The sequence below is a fragment of the Rhipicephalus microplus genome, chromosome 10 (assembly GCF_043290135.1).
Source record: "Rhipicephalus microplus isolate Deutch F79 chromosome 10, USDA_Rmic, whole genome shotgun sequence".
In the NCBI taxonomy this organism is placed as follows: domain Eukaryota; kingdom Metazoa; phylum Arthropoda; class Arachnida; order Ixodida; family Ixodidae; genus Rhipicephalus; species Rhipicephalus microplus.
The window spans coordinates 8,198,112-8,222,298 of NC_134709.1; the positions used below are offsets into that span (position 1 = coordinate 8,198,112).

The 24,187-nt window shown below is 42.7% G+C and overlaps 1 protein-coding gene across 3 annotated transcripts in view; it reads right to left on the bottom strand.

Moving 5' to 3' along the window:
• LOC119180618 (uncharacterized) overlaps positions 1 to 24,187 on the bottom strand; it is a 151,387-nt gene that overhangs the window by 39,466 nt on the left and 87,734 nt on the right. For all 3 annotated transcript variants that reach the window (XM_075874982.1, XM_075874981.1, XM_037431729.2), the window contains exons 3-10: positions 23,585 to 23,679; positions 16,450 to 16,546; positions 14,710 to 14,805; positions 14,036 to 14,090; positions 10,128 to 10,318; positions 3,368 to 3,722; positions 2,231 to 2,323; positions 1,279 to 1,658 (exon numbers count right to left, since the gene is read on the bottom strand). In XM_075874982.1, the coding sequence (XP_075731097.1) occupies positions 1,279 to 1,658; positions 2,231 to 2,323; positions 3,368 to 3,722; positions 10,128 to 10,318; positions 14,036 to 14,090; positions 14,710 to 14,805; positions 16,450 to 16,546; positions 23,585 to 23,679 (1,362 nt within the window). The remainder of the gene's footprint in view (positions 1 to 1,278; positions 1,659 to 2,230; positions 2,324 to 3,367; positions 3,723 to 10,127; positions 10,319 to 14,035; positions 14,091 to 14,709; positions 14,806 to 16,449; positions 16,547 to 23,584; positions 23,680 to 24,187) is intronic.

Here is a 24,187-nt window from a genome sequence, read left to right on the forward strand (position 1 = left end):
GACCAACGGGGCTGCGATTTTTTGTTTTTTTTCCTGGTTGTTGTTTGTCGGCCGCTGACTGCCGTCTCCCGCGTGTGTCCGTACGCTTCCCGCTCGTGCTACGCGATCGATGCAACAACTTCAAGTCTTTTTGCCGGCATGACTGGTGGCGCTCGTCTAAAAAGGAAGATGTGCCAAGCACATGGCAAAAAACGAAGGCGTCCGTAAAATGCGCCGTAGAAGAAAGCAGACAATGTGGTGGTGTCTCATGGTGGTGTCGAAGATTTAAGCCTCGCAAGAAACTTTCACGCAACAAAAGTGATTGCTTCTCACATTTATGGCTTCTTGCATTCGAAGGAATTGTTAGTTTATCGTCCGCGGTCGTAGATGTTGAAAACAGCGTCGGAAAAGTTTGCCGTGCGAAAGCTGACCGGCCATTTTCTATGCTGCCTCCTAAATATTTTTTAAAATTTTTATCCCCCTCTCTTCCGGTCTGCCTGTAAAGAAACGTCTGAAAAGTGGACCACCTCACTCGCTAACGTCCAAAATCTGCGTGCGATGCTCGCAGCATTCTGTGATATCTTCCGTCCCAAGCAAACTGCAGCAATGCACATGCGAGCGCGCCTATCGATGCTTCAGAATGCCTTTTTTACACTTTTTTCCCCCGCTTCGTATGCGCTATACTTTTACCGCGACGGAGTCGGAAATGTTCGTCGTATAAATAGGAGGCGCTGAAAAAGTTCACAGTATCTGGCCTCAGTTTCAAAGGGTAGCATAGGAAAATCGTAAGTGCCCCGAAATATGGTCGTTATAACCGATAGATTGTTATTTCTGAGATCGTTATAAGTGGGTTGCACTGTAACAGACCACATTTCAACGTGAGCTTGATATTTCTATCATTTATAGTACTAATGCAACTAAGTTAGTTTTTAATGGACTGCGATGTAACTGAATATCAACTACAGTGAATAAAATTTTAGAGAATTTTTTTTTTGAATTGGGTGTGAGAAACATACTTTTTTTTTAAGTCATCGCAGCCTAAGAACAGTTGAACACATGGGTGCCTTCGCTGGGAGCAGCCTTTGAGAGTTGAAAAATTACTACAGACTTGCTTTTTCGAATTAATACTGTGATGTTACCTGTGAAATCGCCCTAGCGAGATTGATGTTACCAGTAAAGTTACGGTAAAGTATTGCCCTTCAGCCTCAACAGTTCTTGCCACATTCATGACATTGTGTATGCAGTGGACGGAGTCCTCTGTGCTTTAACCTCCAAAAAAAAAATGTTGCCCACACTGACCTGAGGTCCACCCATGCCCGGTCCCCCCATGGGGCTCGGTCCTCCAACGGCCATGTTTCCCCCTGCCATGTGTGCAGAACCCGCGAGTGGGTTGCACTGCCCGACTCCAGGATGTGGCTGCGGATGCTGCTGATGAGGTGGTATCAGATGCGAGGGCATGCCACCATGAGGGTGCTGTGGTGCCCCGCTTCCCATGGTGAGGGTGCCGCCTGCATGGTGGTGTGGGTGTTGTGGTAATTGGTGCTGTGGCACCCCCATGGGCTGTTGCTGTTGTTGCTGCTGGTGTTGGTGCTGCTGTTGCTGATGCTGCTGCTGATGTTGCTGCTGCGTTGACATCGATGACAGCATGGGGCCAGCCGCTGCTGCTGCAGCATCGGAGGCTGTGGAATACAAGAGATAATGTGGTGATGTTGGCAACTGCAACCTCATGCCCTAGTTAAACGGACATGCTAACCACAGATACGACAGACCTCAGTTAAACCCATTAAGCTAAACTTAGCACCAACTGCAGTTGGCACATAGTGCACGGGAAAAGTTGACCTTAGGCTGTGACGCAGGTCATGTCACACACAGTATTGCAAACAAAAATCTATAAGGTTAGCTGGTTTTTACTGGCATATACAAAGAATTTAACTCAAAGTATATTTTCCCTCCTTGCATTTACAGTTTCTGAACGTATTCCATCAAATGTTTTACATATAAATGAATTAAGTAAATGCTGGTCTTGCGACTACAGTCAAACCCACTCATAATAAACCCAGAAGTGTTGCGAAAAGCAGTCGTTATATCAGTATTTCTTAGTATATGGACCACTCCAGCACAGAAATGCTTCTGTGACCTAAACTTCAACTTCTTATATGATTAGATCACAGCCATTAGGCTCCATTACAAGACGTTTACAACAACATCATTACAGACTAAGCTCTTGCAAAAATACACGTGAAAGACTCACAGGTTGGCACGGCCATAGCTCCGGGATTATCCTTATTGCCTGCGACCATGCCATCACCCGGGTTATCACCCAGCATGGACATTGGCGTTCCACCTGCAATCGGCATAGCAGACACTGTACGACACAGCTGAAAAAAGAGTGAACATGGTGCAAGCAGAAATTCGGCACTTGTGTTGCACTGTGTGAAAACACGAAGACGGAAAAAAAAAACACAAAGTACACAACACAAGCACAAACGGTAGTTTATTTGATGAAACTATGACAAATATATACAGGGTGAAAGAAACGAAAACAGCGGTAGCATGCGCAAAGCACACCACATGGGAATTGCCATCTGCGTTAAGCCATCAATGCAGTCCACGTCTTGTATCTGAATTTCTATGTAAAAATTACACTTCAAGCGTACAGATGGTGCTCTAACACACAAATCTTCCTAAACGTTGCACATCATGAAGGCTTCAATGATCTCTCTTTCCCTTGTATCTCTAGATTGCAATTTAACAGTTGCGCTGCTCAGATCTGGCTAACATAGGAACCTGCTGCAATGGGTAGCTCAGCTACAAGAGCGACCAATGTGCTTATTGTCATAAGCACATTTGGAAACACGAATGCTTATATAGTACCAATTCAAATAACAAATGTGCTTGTGGAGAACTTGCTTTTGGCCTAGTTGTATGACGCCGGCAGTCAGACATTATGAGAAGCGTATAACTTTTCCAGGGGGATTATTTAGCACTTCGTTCAGTCAGGGGAGAAGTTGCACCAGTATTTTACAGATTTCGTTGAGTGAAGAGCTACAAGAATGATAAAAAAAGAAGATGTAAAAGTGGGTGCGAGCTGCGCGCAAGAGGACGGCAGAACAATCCGACTATGCACGTCGCAGGGATGCTTTCGCATGGTAGCACTACGGTACGCCCAATACATGTTGAAGAGACCCAGGTTCTCGACAGAAACTAACTGCCTATAGGACAGAATTTTATCAGGGCTGTGTGCATTCCTGTTAGAGTGGGGGAACGCATTGACCTGCAGAGCTCAGAGTAACCTCTCCTGCACTCTAAGTAGTGATCGGTGTGAGAGATGATACATTCCCAAGCCAATCACTGACATGATATCGCAGAGGGGTGCAGGGACACTTACTGTCAGCCAAGGATGGGCCAGTCACAGGTGGAAGGCTTGCACCCCCGTTGACAAGAACTCCGCCAGATGCGGCAACGTCTGCGGCAGAAACTGGCGTGCCAGGAGGGCGACCAATGTTTCCAGCGCCGGCGGCTTCGGCCGGACAAGTAGGCGCTGCTTCCTTCGCCGGTGCCGCCTTGGGCCCGCACTCGTCGGCCGCTGCTGCGGGCTGAGGCTCAGTGGCGGCCTTATCCACTGAGGGGGCCCCGTTGCACTTCATGTCGGAACCAGGCCGAGGAAGGAGAATCTCGCGCTGCTCCCGCTCGAGAAGCCAACGGTTCTCTGTTTCCAGGTCACGCTCTTCACACTTCAATGCCTGCAATATGTAAAAGCACACAACGACATTTGGAAAATTGCCACAGGGAAGAAGACATGGGATAGTCGCTGAAATAGCCCAAAGAAAGGAGCTTGTTGAGTTGAGACTAACTGAAGTAAAGTGGTGTCAGTGGTAGAACAGGGTACATAGGTTTGGGAGCAGGCAAAAGTGTGCTTAGTAGCAGGCTTGGAACATCCAGAAGGACGTTTTGAAGCAGGCTTGGAGCAGCCAGAAAGGCTTTTTCAAGCAAGTCTCGAGCAGTCAGAAAGCCCTTTCAGAAAATAAGTGGCAACGTTGCACAGCACTTGTTAAACGGAGTCCAACGCTGCAGTCAGCAAACACTAATAAGCTGAACTGTGCCACAGCCCTATATATGTATTGCTATCAACAACACAACTCTCAAGATCTAAGAAATTGCCAGAATGACTGCTGATAGCTATCACTATCAATGTGAATAACATTAATGGCAATTCAATGACACAAAACATTATGAAAACATGCCCAGCGCCTCAGTGCTTGAACTAAATAAATCTTGAGGAAACCATTCTTGCTGAGAAAGAACATCCAAGTCAGAACTGAAACATTCTGAACAAGAATGGTGGTACCTTTCTCTTTTGTTCTTAGCTAGTGGCTACTGACTTGTTAATAGTGGCAACGGAACTCATTTGTCCCAGCGCGAGATAAAGTTGAATTAGATGTGCTCTTTTGTTACGACCGGAGGCAGCCTCGATTTCAAAGAACACTTGGGGGCCCGGTGACGTAGTTGGCCTCCTCGTTAACAAATAACATAATGTGACTGCAAGAGCCAGTGATGTCACTGGCCAAGCTTGTGCTATGTCAGCTGTGTTGTCAGTACCGCTGTTTCATCTGCCATGTTAGGTGCTACGACTGCTTGTTTCCTCAATCATCAATCTACGTTGCTTATCTAGTGCGGTAATGAACTAAGGACATGGAAAAAGCATAAAAATCAGTCCAAAAAGCTCGATTCACTTCAAGAATCTCGCCAGTGGCTGCAATTTTGTTCTTGTTCTTTAACTAAGGCAATGTTTTTTGCGACGCTTGTGGCAGCCACAGCATTGGGCAAGCTGAAACATTCTCGCTCCAATAACTTGTGAAGTAGCAGGTTGATACAAAGGAAGCACTGAAATCACCAAATCGGCACTCTACAGCAGTGTGTATGTGTAACATGTAAGTGATCTGATGTACACTTTATTGACTTTTATTTAGATCAGGTGAGTAATGCAAACACGGCATTGCTTTTGTACAAAGTTTTCTCTTTTTTTTTCTGCCTTTCGCCGCTTTCTAGAACTAGAAACAATTCGCTCCTTACCTTATCTCCTTCTTTTCACGTTATTAGGCTAACCGTTCATGTAATCACTGATACGTATAGCTGACTCCCGTCTGAGGGCCACTGTTTTTTTCTATGTCTATTTAGAGTGTTTTTTTTTATTTACTACCCTAAAACGTCGGCAAAGCAGAATACAGCCTTAAAGGCAGCGCCTGTCTATTTTTTAGCAGCAAAAACTTTTTGCGTTTAATTTTCATGTACTCCAACCGCCAACGACGTATATGCTCAATGTAAGAGTCACATGGAAGTAGCCGATTAGTCGGAAATCAGGAGCGCGCAACTACCGTGTTTACTCGAATGTAATGCCACCACGATTGCAATGCGAGGAGTGACTTTTCAGTGCCGAAAAAAAAAACAAAGAACACAAATGTAACGCGAGTAAAGTGGGGGGAAAAGTACCTTTATTTGCTACACATGGTAGTGGCAGACCTCCCAGTTTCTAAATATGAAGTGAGTTTTGTTCATTCGTCGCTTTCATTGCCGGTGGTCGAGCCCTCTTTGTCACTTTCTTCCTTCCAAATGAAGTCATCCTCCGTGCCATCCATATAGTTCGATGTGCAGCACTTTTTAAACGCGCTAACTATCATATCGTGTGGCAGGTCGTACCAAGCTGCGGACACACAATCGGCCGTTTTTGCGGCACTAGGTCGCTTTATCCTATCTGTAGGTGTCAAAGCCCGATCTTCTCGCATTCATTCTCTGTACGGCTGCCGCATTCTATTAAATGGTTTGTTCAGGCAGACGTCTAATGGCTGCAGCACAGATGTCATACCTTCGAGAATAATGGCAAGCTGCGTCTGAGTTTCCCGCACCAGCTTCTTCACTTTGGGTGTCAGGTGACCACGAAATGAGACGAGAACTAGGATGAAGGCGGGGTGGAAGAGTGCACCTCGCCGTCGGCACCACACAGTTTTGACCCAGTCAAGCATAAGCGGAGTGTCCATCCAACCTTTTTCTTGGCAGCGGATAATCACACCCCAAGGGAACAGCTCCTTCGGGATGGTATTGCGCGAGAAAATGATGTATGGCAGCAACTTGCGCCCATGCGCCAAGCAGGCTAGCATCACGGTTAGCCGCGTCTTCTCGTTGCCTGTTATCCTTACGCGAACTTGGGGGGCACCTGTTTGACCGACAGTCCTTGACGTAGGCGTGACCAAGAAAACAGGAGTCTGGTCCGCATCGCCAATGTGCCCTAATGATACATTGTCCTAATGACAAATGCCCTAATGGCATTTGCGACGAGCGGCGCAGGTCAAGCACATAGCGCTGAGACTCCACTAGCTTTGCTTCGCAGTCTGCTGGTAGCTTCTGCTTTATCGGCATTGTTTGTCGGAGAGAAAATCATTTCTTCCCATGAGCTCTTGTGCCGATCCACAAGAAGCCTTCAAGTTCTCCCGCGGGATTCCCGTCTCTCGAACTACATCTTGGGCTTTCCACTAAATCAGCTCAATGTTGACTCCAACAGGCAATTTCGCTGCTCAATCACAAACTTCACCACTTTTTTTTAGTTCTGTGTGACGGCCACGAGATCCACGGAAGCCTTTTCAGCCGGGCTCACTCTTGAAGAGTGCTTCACACTGGAGCCTCCACCTACAGATAGTAGATTCTGCCACATCTAGCCGTCGAGCCGCGGCTGAGTTCCCGATTTCCTCAGCCATCAGTATTGCACTTCTCTCAAAGCGGGCTTCGTACTGAACTTGTCGCGCTGCCATTTGCTCGAGCCGAAATCGCGGAAGCACAAAGGAAATGAACCGCCCGCAAAACACGTTGCCATATGCACGTCACAAACAATAGGATTCTATTGAATTCGATTCGATTTTGCCAGCGTGTATATGTTGCCAGCACAAGGTTGAAAGATCACTAGGTTTGTCGTAGCCATTTTAAGGAACCAATGGGGCGGCACCACCAAGGCACGATTTGAGGTGCTTCAATTATAACACGGACCCCCAAGTAACTTAAGACAAATTTTGCAAAAAAGAACTCGAATTACATTTGAGTAAATACGGTAGTAGGTTCACAGGAAAACGTCGAAGTATGAGTGCGACCACTCAAAATCAGCAAAACTCCGACATTGCAGACACTCTGAAACTAACACTGTCAATATCGAGCGATACAGGAAAAAGTTACAAGAGATCAAACGCGTGGAAAGAAGGGTCATTCAAGGCACTAATCCGGCATAAGCTCGCAAGGTCACAAGTTCGAAACCACACAGGATGTTTTTTTTTAATAGAAAAACTAGATTTTCAGACAATTAGTAAAAGAAGGTGAGGCGAGCTACGAGCCAGGTGAAGTTTGGAGCTTATGGGAGGTCAGGTGGTTTTCTACATTGCTAATAATGTGCAACAGACCATCTACTTAGAGATAGCGCAGCAGCCAAAGCATGCCATGACAAAATTTGGTTCGAATAGAGATGTCGAACCATTCCCAATTGTATAGCTACTTAAAATACCTGAGGAAGGAAGCGTAAGGTAGCCGACACCAGGAGGTATAACATGGAAAGAATTGAGCAGACTGTAAAAAGCAGCAGAAGCCTAAAAGCTGCACACGCAGACTTGGCTTAGGCAAAAATTGGATGTATGCATTGAGAAACAACGAAGGCAATGTCATAAACTCACAACTAATATGAATAGAATGGTCGAGATGGCAGAGGAGTTCTACAGAGAGCTGTACAGAAGTCAAAAGAACCAGGATGATATTGTGAGAAACTATAGTAGTCCAGGAAAATTCGACATCCTACCAGTAATGACAGGGAAAGTAAGGAAAGCTCTAGAAGAAATGCACAGAGGCAAAGCCGCTGGTGAGGATAAAGTAACAATGGGCCTCCAGAAAGATGGTGAAGAAATTGTGTTAGAAAAATTAGCCATTTTATATACAAAGTGTCTCTTGACGGAAAGGGTACCAGAATCATGGAAGAACGCCGACATCATCTTAATCCATAAAAAAGGAGAAGTCAGGGACTTGAAAAATTACAGGCCGATCAGCTAACTCTCCGTTCTCTACAAACTATTTTAAAAAATAATTGCTAATAAAATTAAGACGATATTAGAGTTCAATCATCTAAACGACCAAGAAGGAGTTTGTACCAACTACTCCACAATAGACCAGATTCATACTATCAATCAGGTAATAGAGAAATGCGCTGAATACAACCAACCCCTATATAAAGCTTTCATAAATTACGAGAAGGCGTTCGATTCAGTCGAGACATCAGCAGTAATGCAGGCACCACAGAATCAGGGCATCGAAGATCTCTGCATAAACATACTGGAAGAAATCTACGGAGGATCCACAGCCACCATAGTGCTCCATATAGAAAGTGACAGCATCCCAATAAAGAAGGGTGTAAGGCAGTGAGACACCATCTCTCCAATGCTATTCACCGTGTGTTTACAGGAGATATTCAGGACCCTAGACTGGGAAGAGTTAGGGATAAGAATTAACGGAGAGTACCTTAGTAACCTGCGATTCGTTGACGACATTGCCTCGATGAGTAACTCGGGGGACGAATTACAGTTCATGATTACTGAACTGGACACAGAAAGCAAGAAAAGTAGGTCTGCAAATTAATATGCACAAAACTAAAGTAATGGACAACAATCTCGGCAAAAAACCGCACTTCATGATACGTGGAGAGACGCTGGAAGTTGTGAAGGAATATGTCTACTTAGGACAGGTACGTAGTAACCGCAGAGCCGAACCATGAAAGTGAAATAACTAGGAGAATAAGGATGGGGTGGATCGCATTCGACAAGCATTCTCATATCATGAATAGTAATCTGCCACTAACCCTCAAGAGGAAGGTATATACCAGCTGCATCCTGCCAGTACTTACCTACGGAGCAGAAACCTAGAGGCTTACAAAGAGGGTTCAGCATATATTGATGACGCAGCAAGCGATGGAAATGAAAATGGTAGGTGTAAACATAAGAGACAAGAAGAGAGCAGAGTGGGTCAGGGAACAAACCGGTGTTAAGGATATCATAGTTGAAATCAAGAAAAAGAAATGGCCATGGGCCGGACACGTAGCACGTGGGCCTTCTCCAGATTCTCAGAGAAGACAAACGCATGAAGGGGACACAGAAAGTTAGGTGGGCCGATGAGATTAAAAAGTTTGCGGGTATAACGTGGCAACGGAAAGGACAACACCGGGTTAATTGGCGGATCATGGGAGAGGCCTTTGCCCTGCAATGGGCGTAGTCAGGCTGATGATGATGATGATGATTTAGATCAGGCAACGCTGCGTTCAAAAAGCATACCAATCTCCCGTATGAATGTCGGAGTACCGAAGCAGCTACCTATCTGTCTACTACGCAGTGCGACGACCCCAGCAGTAGTTCAGTTTGTCTGTAGACCTGTTAATATAAACCAGAGCTGTTCACGGCAACAGCAGCTGCGGAACCGGTAGCGACATCTTGTGGTGTTTTGCTCGACTACAATTTTTTTCTCCATTTTTTTCATCATACCGCTATTCCTATAGAAAAAAAAAAGACATCAAAGTACTATAAGTCGATAATTATCTCACAGTCAACACTTTACAGGGAGTCAGTAAACGAGTGAGTTGGTGCAATGTTATTTTTGTGAATCTCTGGTTAAGCTCTGTGTCATCTGGTGTTGTTACAAGCATAGTCCATCTCTGACATACCTCCAGTAATTCAACCAGAACTCATGTTGTACCTTGCTTAAAAGAATGCCCCGCTCGACAACCTCTTCATTTTTCCAGCTTTTTCTGATTTGGCATTTTCACATACTTTAAAAATGAGCTGATACACTTTTTAGACTTTAATTGTGGCTGATAGAGTACAGATGCAACCTCTATGTTGCCATCAGCGCAATGCAACAGTGAAATTGTGTCCGAACTTTTATGTCGCTCTTACATTAACATCTTTGTGAATATATGTTGTGGTATGGCATGGTATGGAAAACCTTAACCTAGGTCCGTCGGGGAGTGAACTAGCACATAGCGGGCCACTCCCACGTCAGGACAGATAGGCCTAACCTGTCCGCAACATCGTGGGGTAACAAAAAAAAATACTAGTCCCATCAAACAGCAGGTGTACCTGTGCCTGTGCCTGGACAACGGGGAAGAGGTGCGATGAGAGGAAGGTGTGCAACTGTTTCTCCCGCGGGTTGGAGGACTTGCGGAACTGCTTGAGGAAGCCCTGCCAGTCCGACACTGTCAGGCAGACACAGTCCCACTCCCGGCTGCGTTGGGGCTTCTTGGGGCACAGTTCACGATAAAGGCGCAGGTCTGCAAGGGCGAAAGTGTGTCACGGAAGAGCTCTATGCAGTTATTTCAAATGCCCACGCAAATGGGTCACAAAGACAGCCAGTTCTTTATAAAATACAGTAAAGTCCACGAAACATTTCTCACCAAAAATAGGATTACTAAGAAGGGTACCAGTTGGAATAAAATAGAGCTGCAGTAGTTAAGTATTCGCTCTAAAAGGCTGGCAGTGCAAACATGGACGCACGAAAGAAGCCAAGACCACTACCTTTTGTACTCCTGAACTGCCCAGATAGCGCGGTTCTTACGGGAGCGCGTATTTCCACTCTCATTCAGCCACTCACCATTGGTGGCGCTACCTATAACCTGTTCGTCTGCTACTCTGCGGCCATCTGGATAGCGATGGAATAATAACGTCTGCATTCTGCGACGAACTACTGGCATATATGACTTTTTCTGCAAACCTAACAGCAGTGAATAGCTTAGTTGACCCTCTGCCCAAGTATTGGTCGACTAATGCGAGAAGGTGTAGACTTGCATAGAGAAGGATGGCCTATAGGGCAGCCTATGTGGTGTCATGTCCTTTTAAATTCAAATAATTTCTGAATCACTTTTAGCATATTTACTTCTGAAGAATATTACATTTATGCATAATAATTACACAATATGAGTCCTCTGTCGGCCAAAACATTACCACAAACGCTGAAGCTGACAGTTCGAAATGTTGTAGGCCCTTGTGCTCAGATTTGGGTGCACGTTAACGGAACCCCAGGTGGTCGAAACTTTCGGAGCCCTCCACTACGGCGTCTCTCATAATCATATGGTGGTTTTGGGACGTTAAACCCCACATATCAATCAATCATCAAGCTGACAGTTCGCTGACTAGTGCCACGCCGCTCATAGGTTACGTCCCTAGCAGCAGAAGATAAGAACCAGAACATGAGTGCTGGAGAGGGGACATCTGGGCAGGGCAGGAGTACAGTAGGTCATACTCAAGACACCACGAAAACTTTTTTTTGGTGTCTTGACTTTTCTTGAGTCCGTGTTTGCACGCGCAGTCTTTTAGAACGAAGGGCACTGGTTTGGGGGAGTTGGCAACAATTCACAACAAAGGGTATTCACAATAAAGGGGTCTTGAAGCACATCTTGGGCTCCACACTAAAAGTCATGATAGTGACTTTGAAAGTCAGCACAATTTTCTACTCTGTCTTATTTTTCCATTGTTCTCACGCAGTGAAACTTGCTATCATGAGCCAAGAACAACTAGCCCAAGCTTCTACACTTGTATACTAAAAGTCTGTTGGAATGTGTTTGACACCTCCCAAATGTACAGACTCAATTGAGCCTGTAAATCTGCGTGAAGTGAAGCACTGGTGAGACTACACTGCTGAAAGTGTTTCTGTATGTCTCAAGCTAGAACTGAAGCCCACTGTGACTGCAATTTCTGAGAGTACAAAGCACATTGTGCTAATGTTTTACACCTAGACAGATATTAATTCAAGTGACTGCAGACTGTATTCAAACAAATTTTACACCAGAAATACCAAACTTCATATGAACTTCATTATTGTTAGGCAATGGTTATTCTTTCACTGATATCACAGCACATCTAAAATGATTATTTAAGATGGGTAAGAGCGCCCTGAATACAAATACACAAAGAAAGGACACACACACACACACATAGCGCTACTTTCAACAGTTTATTTCTGTGATCACAACACTATTTATAAGGCACAACGATGAGCACAACTCCTGTGCAGAAGTAACCGCAACATTACTACGCATCATAACGGACACCAAAAAAATCAAATTCCTTCATTATCAGCGCGATAGAAGGCACACTAACACACCTGTCACCCAATTTTTCAATCTCTCCTGCCTGTATTATCTCACATGTAAGCTGATTTCTATTTCTTGACAAAACCCCGCACGTGTCGAACAGGGGCATACAACCATGCTTCTTACAATGTATTGCTAAGAACCCACCTGCCCCGTTTTTTACATTGTAATGATGCTCACGCAGCTGGTCATTCAAGCAACGATTGGTTGGTCCGATGTAGCAGCGACCACATGACAGCAGCAGGCAATACACGACACACTCAGCGCTATCAACAAACTTAATTTTGTGATTAGTTTTGTACCCCCGATTTTCATTTGCATTTCTCCTCCTAATCTTGCACAGCCTTTCCAACTTGTTTGGCGCTGAAAAGAGCACGCGCACTTTGGCCCCCTGGCCAATCTTTTTCAGATTATGTGAAATCGCGTGCACGTAAGATAACACCCTTGTGCGATTCCCTTGCTCAAATAACCTCGTCGCATTTCGGTTTTTGTTTTTGTTGTCCCCCAAGATACATTCAACTACGGAGACAAGCAAAGCAAAGCCTGGGGGAACCCGGCATCCAGCAACCTCTTCCTTTGCTCATCGAAACCGAATTGGACCACATGGTGACACGACTTCGTTAGGGCATTCTTGAAGCAAAGCTTTGTAATTGCCCTCTTAACTAATTTGGAATGTGCTGAGTGGTAGGGAAGAAGGGGTTTACTTGCGCGAGGTTCATGATGCCAACAGGTATGATGGCAGTCGAACGACAGGCGAAGGTCCAGATACCTCGTGGTGCCATTCTGCGGAAGCTCATGCGTCACATCTAAGGGCTCAAGACAATCCTTGATTACTGGTAAAAGGCTATTGAACTCAGCAACTAGCCGCTCGGTTGGACAATTGACAAAAAACAAGTAATCATCTACATATCTAAATGTTCTAACTACCTTAGTACCTTTCAACCTTTCCGACAGCTTCACACAAAGCTCAGCTAAAAACAAGTCATTCAATTGGGGAGCCAGGCAAGAACCAATGCAGATGCCTCTTTTCTGCAGCTGTGCATACACACGCACTTTATCCTGGAGTCATCTAAAATGACTCCAGGATAAAGAGCGTGTGTACGTGATGCAAAAATATGAAAAGTACAAACTCCTGTTACTGTATTCTTGAAGGGCCAGTAAACTATTGCGCAGTCTAAAACGTGCAATGAAACAATAACTGCACAATAGTATAATGTGAACATGCTGCCACAAGCAATTTGCAAGTGTAGTAATAAGGAAGTTACAGGGTATAGAACAAATCACTATGGCTGGTTCCGGTTTCTACCTGGGCCTTTCCACCCTCCTCGGCAGCCAAGAGGGGCAGGCGCAGCCCAATTTCATGACTACATCAACTTAGGCAATGTAACACAATGTCAGTGTTTGCATCATGGGCATACAGCCAATGACCGCGCAAAGCTTCTCCATATATCACTCCTGTCAGAGTGGCGCTATGATGAGGTGTGGTAAATGTGCGGCTAAAGACAGTACTGCAGGGACAAGGCACTATTTTGTAGGGCAGAGGACCAATTGATAAAGCCAGTGATAGGTATAGATGGCCATGCTCAAGATTACATCACTGCACGAACGAGGAGGATTGGACAACCGCTGTAGAAGGGCGCCAAAATCGCGCATTTGCGGGGCACGCAGTTTTGTGATTGCTCCGGCCTTCGACATTAATTAACAAGCTTAGTATGCTTTTTGGTGGCTGTTTATTGACCCTTCAAATCGTTACAAAACAATTGTAATAAAAAAGGCATGAGCAATCCTGTATTAAAAAACTGCACTTATGTACTATATGAAAAAATAAACAACAACATTCCCTCTCTGCATTTTCTTTTTTTTTTTTCAGAAAAAGAAAATGACGAATCACGCACTCACCTTCGAGATACCAGTAAACATTGTCAAGAGCGTCTTGGCCTACACGAATGCCACGCTGGAGAAAAGAAAACAGAAAGACGGAGCCACAAGATACTTTAATGCATGTACCACAAAGTGAGTTTCAGAATATAATTTGTAAAACTGGTTGAAGAGACGCTACATATTTAGGTGGCAGCATGCAGTACTGGTGGGTTAGTTGGCAAAACATATTTTTAGGCTTAGAATGTGGGAATCAAAAGTGCCCTCCCCTTTGGCGCCTTGTTTTCCAGCTAGTGCGCGTGCTGGCCTCGCGTGGCTCAAGCACACTAGAACATGCCACTGTTCACACCTGTACTCATTGGCTGCCAGTGACAGCCTCTGGCACTAACTGTATGTTGTCAAGATTCAAGCTACACACAAGTTCTCACTGAAGATATGCAGAAATAAAATTCCTTTCAGCTATCTTTGTAATGTAGTCCTGAATAGCATATATTCGCACATTAGATGTGCCCGCACATCTATGACAATCTAGAGTCTTTATTGCGCTGATAGTACTTTATATGGATTACAACCTCGTAGACAAAAGTTTCCTATTGCACTAAAAAAAAACGGCTCCATAATGTAGGGAAGCAGTCCTGCATATCTAAGTTGCACAGTACTGACTGAAAATTCTGCCAAAGAAAAAGACAGCTCACCAAATCCTCAGCGTCGAAGTGGTCGTCCAAGAATTCAGACAGCTCTTCCCCCTGAGACTCGTACGCATAGTCCAGCAACCACTTGACGGTCAGGAGCTGAGAGGAAACAAGCAAGAAGACTCAAGCATATGCTGCGAAGAGCAGGTGTGCGAAGCACCAGACCTGCAAAACGGCACACACACACACACACACCCCAAGAAAAGGGGTGTAGTTCGCATTTGTGGAGGCGAATCCTTGTAAGAGGAAAAGTGTGACATGTCTTTTGGGTGATTCAGATACCTTTGCGCTTGGCAACAAGTAACAAACATATCCTGAAAGAACACATACAAGGCTCATACAGAAGCTCATGAGCATATTACGCTGCATGTTTTACTTTTCCATGCAAACCACTGTTGTCACCAGTGGTGAGAAATCTTTGATCAGGAAATGCTGCTGGTGCCCATGTTTCGCCAAGTGGACTTTTCCTTATCCAGGCAGCAACTTGTCAAAAAGACTAGTCAAAACATAGGCTCCCGTGAAGGTCTCTGCCCAATGATGTCTCAACGCTTCAAGAGTCTACTTTCCCTCGAAGTTTCGTCCACAGATAGCCCCACCCACGAAAATCTTGTTGTCCAAAGCTATAGCATAGTGTGACTTGGCCTTCCAGGTAATGAAACACTGCAATACAAACCACAGGTTTTGTGTGGGTCGCAAATGGGAGGTAAACCTTCAGCGGTGAAGGCAAACCTTCACTGTTGACCACACTGACTAGTAATGTCTAACATATTTGTTGTATAGCAGCAAAAATACTATTTAAAACCTGTTCTGAGGTTTTCTTTTTCTTTCTTAATACTAAGTTACAACAGACAAGACAGATATGATACGAGACAAACGCCAATGGTATAGATACAATATGCTGGCTATGGGCTTGCTTCACTATGACAGGCAACTTCTATGTGTATTAAAGAATACCAGACTGTCAAGAAGTTACAAAAAAGATCAAGCTCATCATCCAGCCTGCGCACCAAATTTTCTGTTTACTGTCTACAACTAACATGATTAATCAGACAAAAGGTTCACTCCCTGAAGTGTACGCAACCACATTAAGCCTTTTGACACATATATAATGAAGACCACAGCACATCAGTTTATTGAGAACGAGGCACCTATATTGGGCACTGAAACACCACTTCTCTTGTTTTCTGTTTTTTTTTTTTTTGGTTGGCGAGTATACAACCCCCCCTCCGTCCAACCATGATTTTTTCTTTTTTTTTTTCACGCCGCACGAGTTTTTGTAAAACCCTAGGCTTCAACAAATCAAGTGTGCCGAAAAATTATTTGTTGGTAATGTGTTTATAGACGGCAAAGCTAAACATAATAGGGCATATAGTACGACATTACAACCAACGCTCGAACATTAAGAAGCCTCGTGCACTTATAGCATCCATCATGACGATTGAGTCATTTTGCCACCACATATAAAACTGATTCCACTCCGTGCACAACGATGCCATCATTACTTATCAACTTCACTACTCAAACTCAAGCTAGTCTTCGATTGCCACGAGTAGCTAGTTACGAAACTATCATGTGCAGTTTTAGTCGAACGCAAGCAAGATGTGCCATGGTTAATCACAGTGAACTGCTTTAGGGGCATTTCATGAATCGCATCTAAGAACAGCAAGGGCTTAATTTATTCTGTAGCTTTTCTACTTGCAGAAAACAATGCTTGAATAGTGGATGCACAAAATATGAACACACCTTGTCTCCTGGAGACAGGTCCCTCCAGGGTGCCTTGGTGAATTGCACTTCCTTTTCTTGCAAGAGTTCAGCAAGGCTTTCTTCAAAATTAGAGATCCTAAGAGCCAAGCAGGAAAATGGAGCGATAATGTGAACTTTTCAATATTAAAGGGGTACTGATACAAAAATTTTCAGTTGTTGTTGTTTTCTAGCGTAGATGAGTTCAAGCTTTCAAGAGCCTAGAAAATGTATTGTTAACCATGAGAGAACCTTTAAAGAGTAATTACAGTATGTCATTAAAAGCTTATTTCGGTTCCCCCTACACCCTTACATAACAAAATGGTATGAACTTCTCATCACGTGGTTGCACAAGACATTGTAATGTTACATCAGCGATGTACCAGCAGCTATTTTGAATGTTTTGGCGACGTGGCAAGCAGCCCTTTTGGAAGTTCTGATAGCTGGCTTCATCACAACTAGCCAGACTATTGTGTGAGTCACTTAAAAGCAACCACGTTAGCTATTGTGTGAGGTCACTAGAATTAATTCTATAGCCTGACGTCAAATTACTGTCGAGGTCGCGAAGTGCACCATGAGAAATTTGACTTTAATATCGAAATAATATATTGTATTAGGATTTACTAAGCTTCAAAATTGCTCAGAGCTACAATTAACTAAAGTACTATAAATCTTTATGCATTTTTAATGTGCATTCTTCAAGGTGAGCATTCTGGTTGAATTGGGCAACACGATTCCGAATATTTCTACAATTAATTCGCAAGTTTCATTGCGTGTCAACACCAAATCTATTTTTGAGTCCTTTCATTGGCCATGTCAAATTGAATGCACCAGCCAACATTTCTCTGGGCAGACAATGACTATGACCATGAATTTGTAATTCTTATGCATACTTCTGTACCAATACAAGGAATACTTTCCCACAGCTCCAGCAAGAACATCCTCCCTACCAACGTAAGGTGTAAAATTTGTGTACACAAGGCACCACTGCAACTGACATTGATTTGTTCATTTGTTTATTGAAGGGGTATATTCCATCACAAATCAACTGCCGCAAAAATTTTTGAGAATCCGTCAAGCACGAGAGTAGTTACAGAGATTCGTAGCACGTTGCAATTGCTTTCTTTCTTTTCTTGTCTCAACGAGTGCGCTCGAAACTAAGCAGGCAGGGACAGCAATGGGGAAAGAAGTTACATAAAGCGTTCGTCTTGACCTTAAGCACCTTTTTCCTTTCTTTGGATGCGCAACTTATGTACAGTGTGATCATACGCAGGCACGTGGTGCCTCCCGCAGTGAACCCGGTAACGATGCCGCTCGCAATGTTCCCATTGGCCAATGGTCCTGAATTTTGGTATGCGGCACCATTTGTGAAAAGAAAACGATTTCAAGTTGACATTTAAAATTAATTGTAAATTACAGGCCGTGTACTGCACTATAACGTTTGGCTCATGTGTTCTCGGACACCTCAACCACCAGTTTCCGAAATTTCAGGCGTTGCTTAAAAAATAGTGTTGCGAAGCCTTTATAAAACACATACCTACACAAGCATATCTTGAATATATAAGTTACCAGAAGTTCTAGTAAAAATATGCGCACTATTAAAGTACATATTAAACACAGCTTGATGAGCAGGAATTGTCACACAAGATTTTAAATAAAGACTGCAAAAATTTTTCATCCATACATGGCTACAACACTTGCTGAATTATTCAAGTGCCAATTCACAGACAAAAACAAAATAAAAAGCATTCACATGAAACCACCACCACGACAAAGAAAAAATAAATAAAGAGAAAAAGCAAGCAAGCAGCAATAACAAAGAAACTGCAGTCACACCCGTAAGCAGCATGCATACTTGACAAGCAAATATCAGTTTTAGAAATAATTATGTTATCATCTGCATTATATTTTCACACCTTCTTGGCTTAACAGATTTCTCTGACAGGAAGACTAAATTATTTGCATCTCCAGAACATAATACAGCATGATATAGTTTTTAGAATCATCAAGATAAAGTAAGGGAAATACCATCATGTCTGTCTTACTTTTGTGTGTATCAGTTGGTGCAATAACAACTATGCCACAACCAGCAGAAAATATATATATATATATATATATATATATATATATATATATATATATATATATATATATATATATATATATAGAGTCCCTAGTGCCGTAAATATTACTTCGGCCCAGTATCCTGCCTTGAAAGCCCCAAAATGTAGTAAAAATACTCGCAGAACCATTCTTTACATTCTACACAACTGCACTAGTATGAATACTATTATATACACTTAGACCAATGTGCATTACGACAAAAGTCTAAGCAAACTGGCCACCTCAAACTTGTGATAACCCCCTTTTATTACAAATAAAAGAACACGTTTTTATCTTCTTACCCCATTTTGAAACCTGGCAGCACTAAAGAACTATAAAAAGGCCCGAGAAATGTAACTAACTAAAAAAAAACATTATAACTGCAGCTGCTAACATACACATAGTCTACAGTCACATTATCTATGCTTTGCCTGACCATGTTCCTTGCTGCATCAACATTTAATGATAAAACAGGCACTGAAAGCTAGAATATTAAATTCTGGCAGGTATTTACAAAGACCTGCAAGGATGATAGTTGAAAGGGTGTTTCTTTGAGACAGTATTTCTAAAACAAACACGAGAAAGGTTTTAGGTTTCCTGAGCAGCAGTCACATCACATTTTTCCCCCTTTATATTTTTGCAGGGTGAAACAGCAGCATGCGCGACTGGCACATGCGTTCTGCCTCTCCTAACAACTGCGGTTAACCATGCGTAAAAACGGGCCAGAAAAGGAACGTGGAGCCCCTCTATGAATACATAAATGGCAAAGGCATTCAGCCGTGTTAGGCAAAACAGCTGCAGTGGGGGTCTCAATCGCAGAATGCCCCTTACACGATGTGTGCTGCTGCTGCTGCCCAGGCAGGTGGCTGTCACAAGTGTCGCGTCGAGGCCCTCTCCCACAAACAGGCAGCTTTTTTTTTTTTTATCTGATCCTTCCTTGCTCACAAGAGGTGTGAAAACGAGCAAGGCTTGCCACTACTGTTTCTTATTTCCGCACGGCTCTTTAGGCCTTAATGTAACTTGCCTTTGGTAATACATGCTGGCATTACAAGTGACTGTCAGCAAACATTCCTGCTGCTTGTGGGTAAATAGAATAATGTGAAAAAAAAAAAACAATTCGTGACGAGACTAAGAAAGCTACAGAACAAGTGCCTTCTAACAACTGACCTTTAATAAGAAAAGAAGATTTGTTCACGATGTTCATCGTGAACAAATCTAAAAAACTCAGATGTGTGCATCCAGGCACCTTATCTCTGCCTCGTTAAACGCTTTAATGCAAGAGACAGCTTAGACGCACAGTTATCACCAGCTTTTAAAATTAAGAAAGCTTGAACGAGCTCCTGTGCTGTATGGTCCCTGTGTGATGTGAGCACTTTGGCATCAGACAGGAGAGGAGTACGTTTACACCCACGGCAGTTGAAAGGCCAATTTAACGAAGGTTGACATTTTTTCGCCTTGTCCAACGTTTTTTTTTTTTTCGCGATTCTTTCATTCCGACTTACTAGCTTGCCGGACAGTCTATCTTTATATAGAGCATGAAGAAACGCAATCAAATGCATAATTGACAAAACAAAGCAACATTTTTCTTGCTCACTAAGCTCTGTGCCAACTATGCACCTATGGTGTAGAACACGTCACAATTATAAAAATGCAGAGTCCTTTCCTATAGAAGCTTCTGATGGCTTGTGTGTATGATGCGAACAATCACCTATGTAAACATCCTTTCTGCAGTTTTACCAGAGCCACCAGTATTCATTTCGCACCCATAGTGAGCTTTCTCACCACTAAACAATAGAGCCAAATATGTGGCGCCGTATTTAAAAATTGCTACATGCCAGCACAATGTGACATCAGAAATAATTTTTATATGTATGGAAAGAAACAGTTTATTACGAGCCATTGATATCTCTGTGCCTGTAGTAATGTGGCTTGACTTCAAAAGATTCACATTAAAGCTATGGTATAGGAATTATTAATGTCCCCTTAGACTCAAATCCACAACAGTATTAAACACATATTTTGCTAAGGATTTACGTAACACACAAGATAATCCCGAATGCCGTACAGACTCATGTAAGGTCAACACCAGTGCAGGGGCCACAGCACCAACAAGGCAGTCCAACATCTGGAAAATCGAATAATTAGAGCCAATGGATATATACGAAAAAAATCTTAATGGCACATTCGTACTGACACACTTAAATTCATTTTCGTGAGTTTTAATATGGCAGGAGTCCCTAATTTCAGTGAATTGCACCAATAGTAACATAATCACAAATGCATTACCTAACTGAGCGCAGGAAACAGCGGCATTAATGTGATGATGATAACGTGTTGCTGATACTAAGGCACACATGAATTATTTGGCAGCGTGGCAAGCTCGCAATCGAAAAAATTTGGCCAAGCAACCTGGTCTCGTGCGAGAGCTGCACATCATGAAAGACAAGAAAAAAAGTGCTTCCCTCACATGTGTCTATACGGTATGTAATTTTTTTTAGTTAATGTGGTTTAGTTCAGTGTTTCACTGCATTAAAACTTTTTTTTTTCCAGTTTATACAAAATGGTGCCAAGAAAGTGGGTAAGTACTTCTTGCTTTGAAGTGCGAATGCTTCTGTTCACTCGGTCGTCAACCCGTGCACCTGGGCGTTAGTGAGCAAGCCATGTTGTAGAGAACAAGCAGGCAGCAGGGAGAACTAGTGGGGAAAGGGGGAAGACCACTAGGAATCACACCTGGAAGTTAGGGAGAAATTATATAAGGATGACAACTAGAGGGAAAAATGAGTGGGTGGCAGAGCAAAATCGGATGGTGCAACAAAATAAATGTTTAAAGAAAACAAGCACAGACGTTTCAGTAGCACAGTGGCATTTTTATGATATTAAGAAAACATTCTGTGGCTATGCCCTGAATGCTAAGGGGTTGAACCTACGCGCGTGTACAGTACCTTCCATCCACTGTTAAAGGGAACACTTGAATGGGTGCCTTTTGTATGCTGGCTGTTTAATTGTAAGTGGATGTTAATGTATTGGTTGTACATTACACTAGTCTGTCGGAAGAAGTCAGAACTCCCAAGCACCAGTAGTCTGATAGAAATGCAAGCAACTGTGTCTTCGCAATAGAGCAAAACTCGGACATCCCCTGTGTGCAAGTGTTCTCTTTAACACTGAACCCGTCTGTACATTTACAGAAGGTGTCCGGATAGCTCGACATCACTTTCAGTTCTGGGGGTGTAAGTGCTGGGCTTCTACCAATACACCATACTTGTATAAAGTGCCCGATATCTGTAAACCCATCGCACTTCCCACTCGTGTGCCCTTTGCTAAAAACTTTCAGAACATCCTGAAAATGTGCACGTTGCTGATTTCCTGATAACTAGCCATTGCAAGTCATAGCTGCAATATGCCCTAAACACTGATTCTGAAGAGCTTGCGACAATATTATGGCAACATGTGTGAATATTTGTGCGTGTTCTTGCATTTCTGTCAAGGTGCCAATATAAACTTGAGCCATGCCAAAAGGTGCTATGACACGTACACTTTGACTGAGCAGCTTAAGTTGCAAAGCCACAGAAAGCTGACCCTGTGTATAGCCAGTGTCCAATTCTGAATGTTGACCCTGATTCAAGCTCTAAGCCTTAGTATGTTGTACGTAATCTAAACAAGCCCAACCACTTAACACAACCACTTCAAGACAAGGCTATATGTATTTTACATATTACACTTTATGTGAAATTAAATAGAATAAAAAGTTTGTATGACTATTGTTGCTTAATACAGCTATGCTGTCATAGCTACAATAGGTAGGTATTATACAATCACAGTTTTATTGTAGCAGGAGAATGATAGTAACATGTAGCAAAGTGAACCACCACCAATTAGTATGCTGAAAAAGCAAGGGCCATACACAAACCTTCATGCTTGGCTGCTGAACTATCGTCAATTCATTTAACACAAAGCAGACAAAACATGCTGAATCCAAGAAAAAAAAGCAAAACATAATCTTTAACAACAGAAAAGAATAATAAAATAATTATATTATAAGTAGAATTAAATGGTCAATGCAATGTCATGCCACATGTGACACATTATATGAGTTCTGAAAAAATGTTACACATGTGTGTGTGTGTGTGTGTGTGCATATATATATATATATATATATATATATATATATATATATATATATAGTTACTAGGATAGGTTATATCAATGTTGCCACACGTGAATCTAATAGCAATTCATGTATATGCTAGCAACTCACAGCTGTGCCTTCTAGGCAAGCCACAGAGTTGTTCTAAAGGAAAGCTTTGGTGAAAGCGGAGCACCTTTTATATTTTAAAAAAGAACATGGCCACCTTTTTCATGTTTCAATATAAGCTACTGCATTTACCACATAAATTGCCATGATGAGATTTCATGCAAAATAAGCACATAACCCTATTTTCTAATGATGATAAAAATGAAACTCAAGTTGATTAGCTAATATATTAGCCTCGTAACCAAAAAAGGGTGAAGAAACAAAAATGAATAAATTATTTTCTTTTTTAAATACAGCAGCTAAAATGCCTGCTCCTGGGGTTGCTTCAGAACAAAACTGCCAAGTTGACAGTGAATTAGTCTAAAGATAATACAATACACAAATTTTAAATGAAATTCTGGGGTTTTATTTATCAAAGATGCAATGGTAATCATTCTTCTTGCCACAATGTGAGACTTCACATAAAGTTTGGTTCACTGGTTGGTGTTCTTGAACATACACTTGAGAACATTTTTTATTTACACCCCTTACAAAAATGCAAACATTGTGACTGAGATTACATCCATGACCTTTAGAGCTCGGCAATGCAGCATCATAGACACTATGCTAGCGCTACGGGTAATATGTACACTGCAGCTCAGACAAATTGGTACAACAGGCACTATAAACTAAAACGGCCATAATGGTGCACATGCTAGAAGATCCGTGAAATAAGTAAATTAAGGAGAGGAGCCTACTCCATAGTGCAGGAACAAAGACCACGAATTCCGGGGCTTAACTCACAAAATGGAGGACTGCCGGGTGATGAACCTGAGCAGCCGAGCGCAGATATCAGGAACAACCAGGCTCTTGGGATTGAGAAGAGAGTCTTCCAATTCCTGCACAGAAACATCCTCAAGTGACGTTTGCTGTGTATACAATGCGCTTGTACATGCTGGCAACTGAATTGCAGCAATAAGTTTTACCAAGAAAAATGCATAAAATTCACAATTATAGACTTGCTAAAGACATTAGGTTTGCTTGCAGACAACCTTCTAAAAGCAATAATGTTTTTTTGGATACAAAGAACCAACAAAGAAATAAGTTTTCATAAATGTCCTGATGCTTTAATTCTTTGTAAGAGTACACGAACTTCACACTATACAAAAATGTCATGAGAAACTATGAATTCCACAGCTGATTTGCGAAGCAATTGCTGAATTTATATATTCATCAAGAAGATACATATGTATTGATATAATATTAATTTTTCGTTTGCTTGATACATTCAGTAGTTCATTTGCTCAGTTCATTCAGCCTTATCCGTCCCCTTTAAATTCCAATCGGCGAGCTTTTACTTTCTCTCTAGGTGTGTGTGAGTGGGTTCATGCATGCATATGTGTGCGT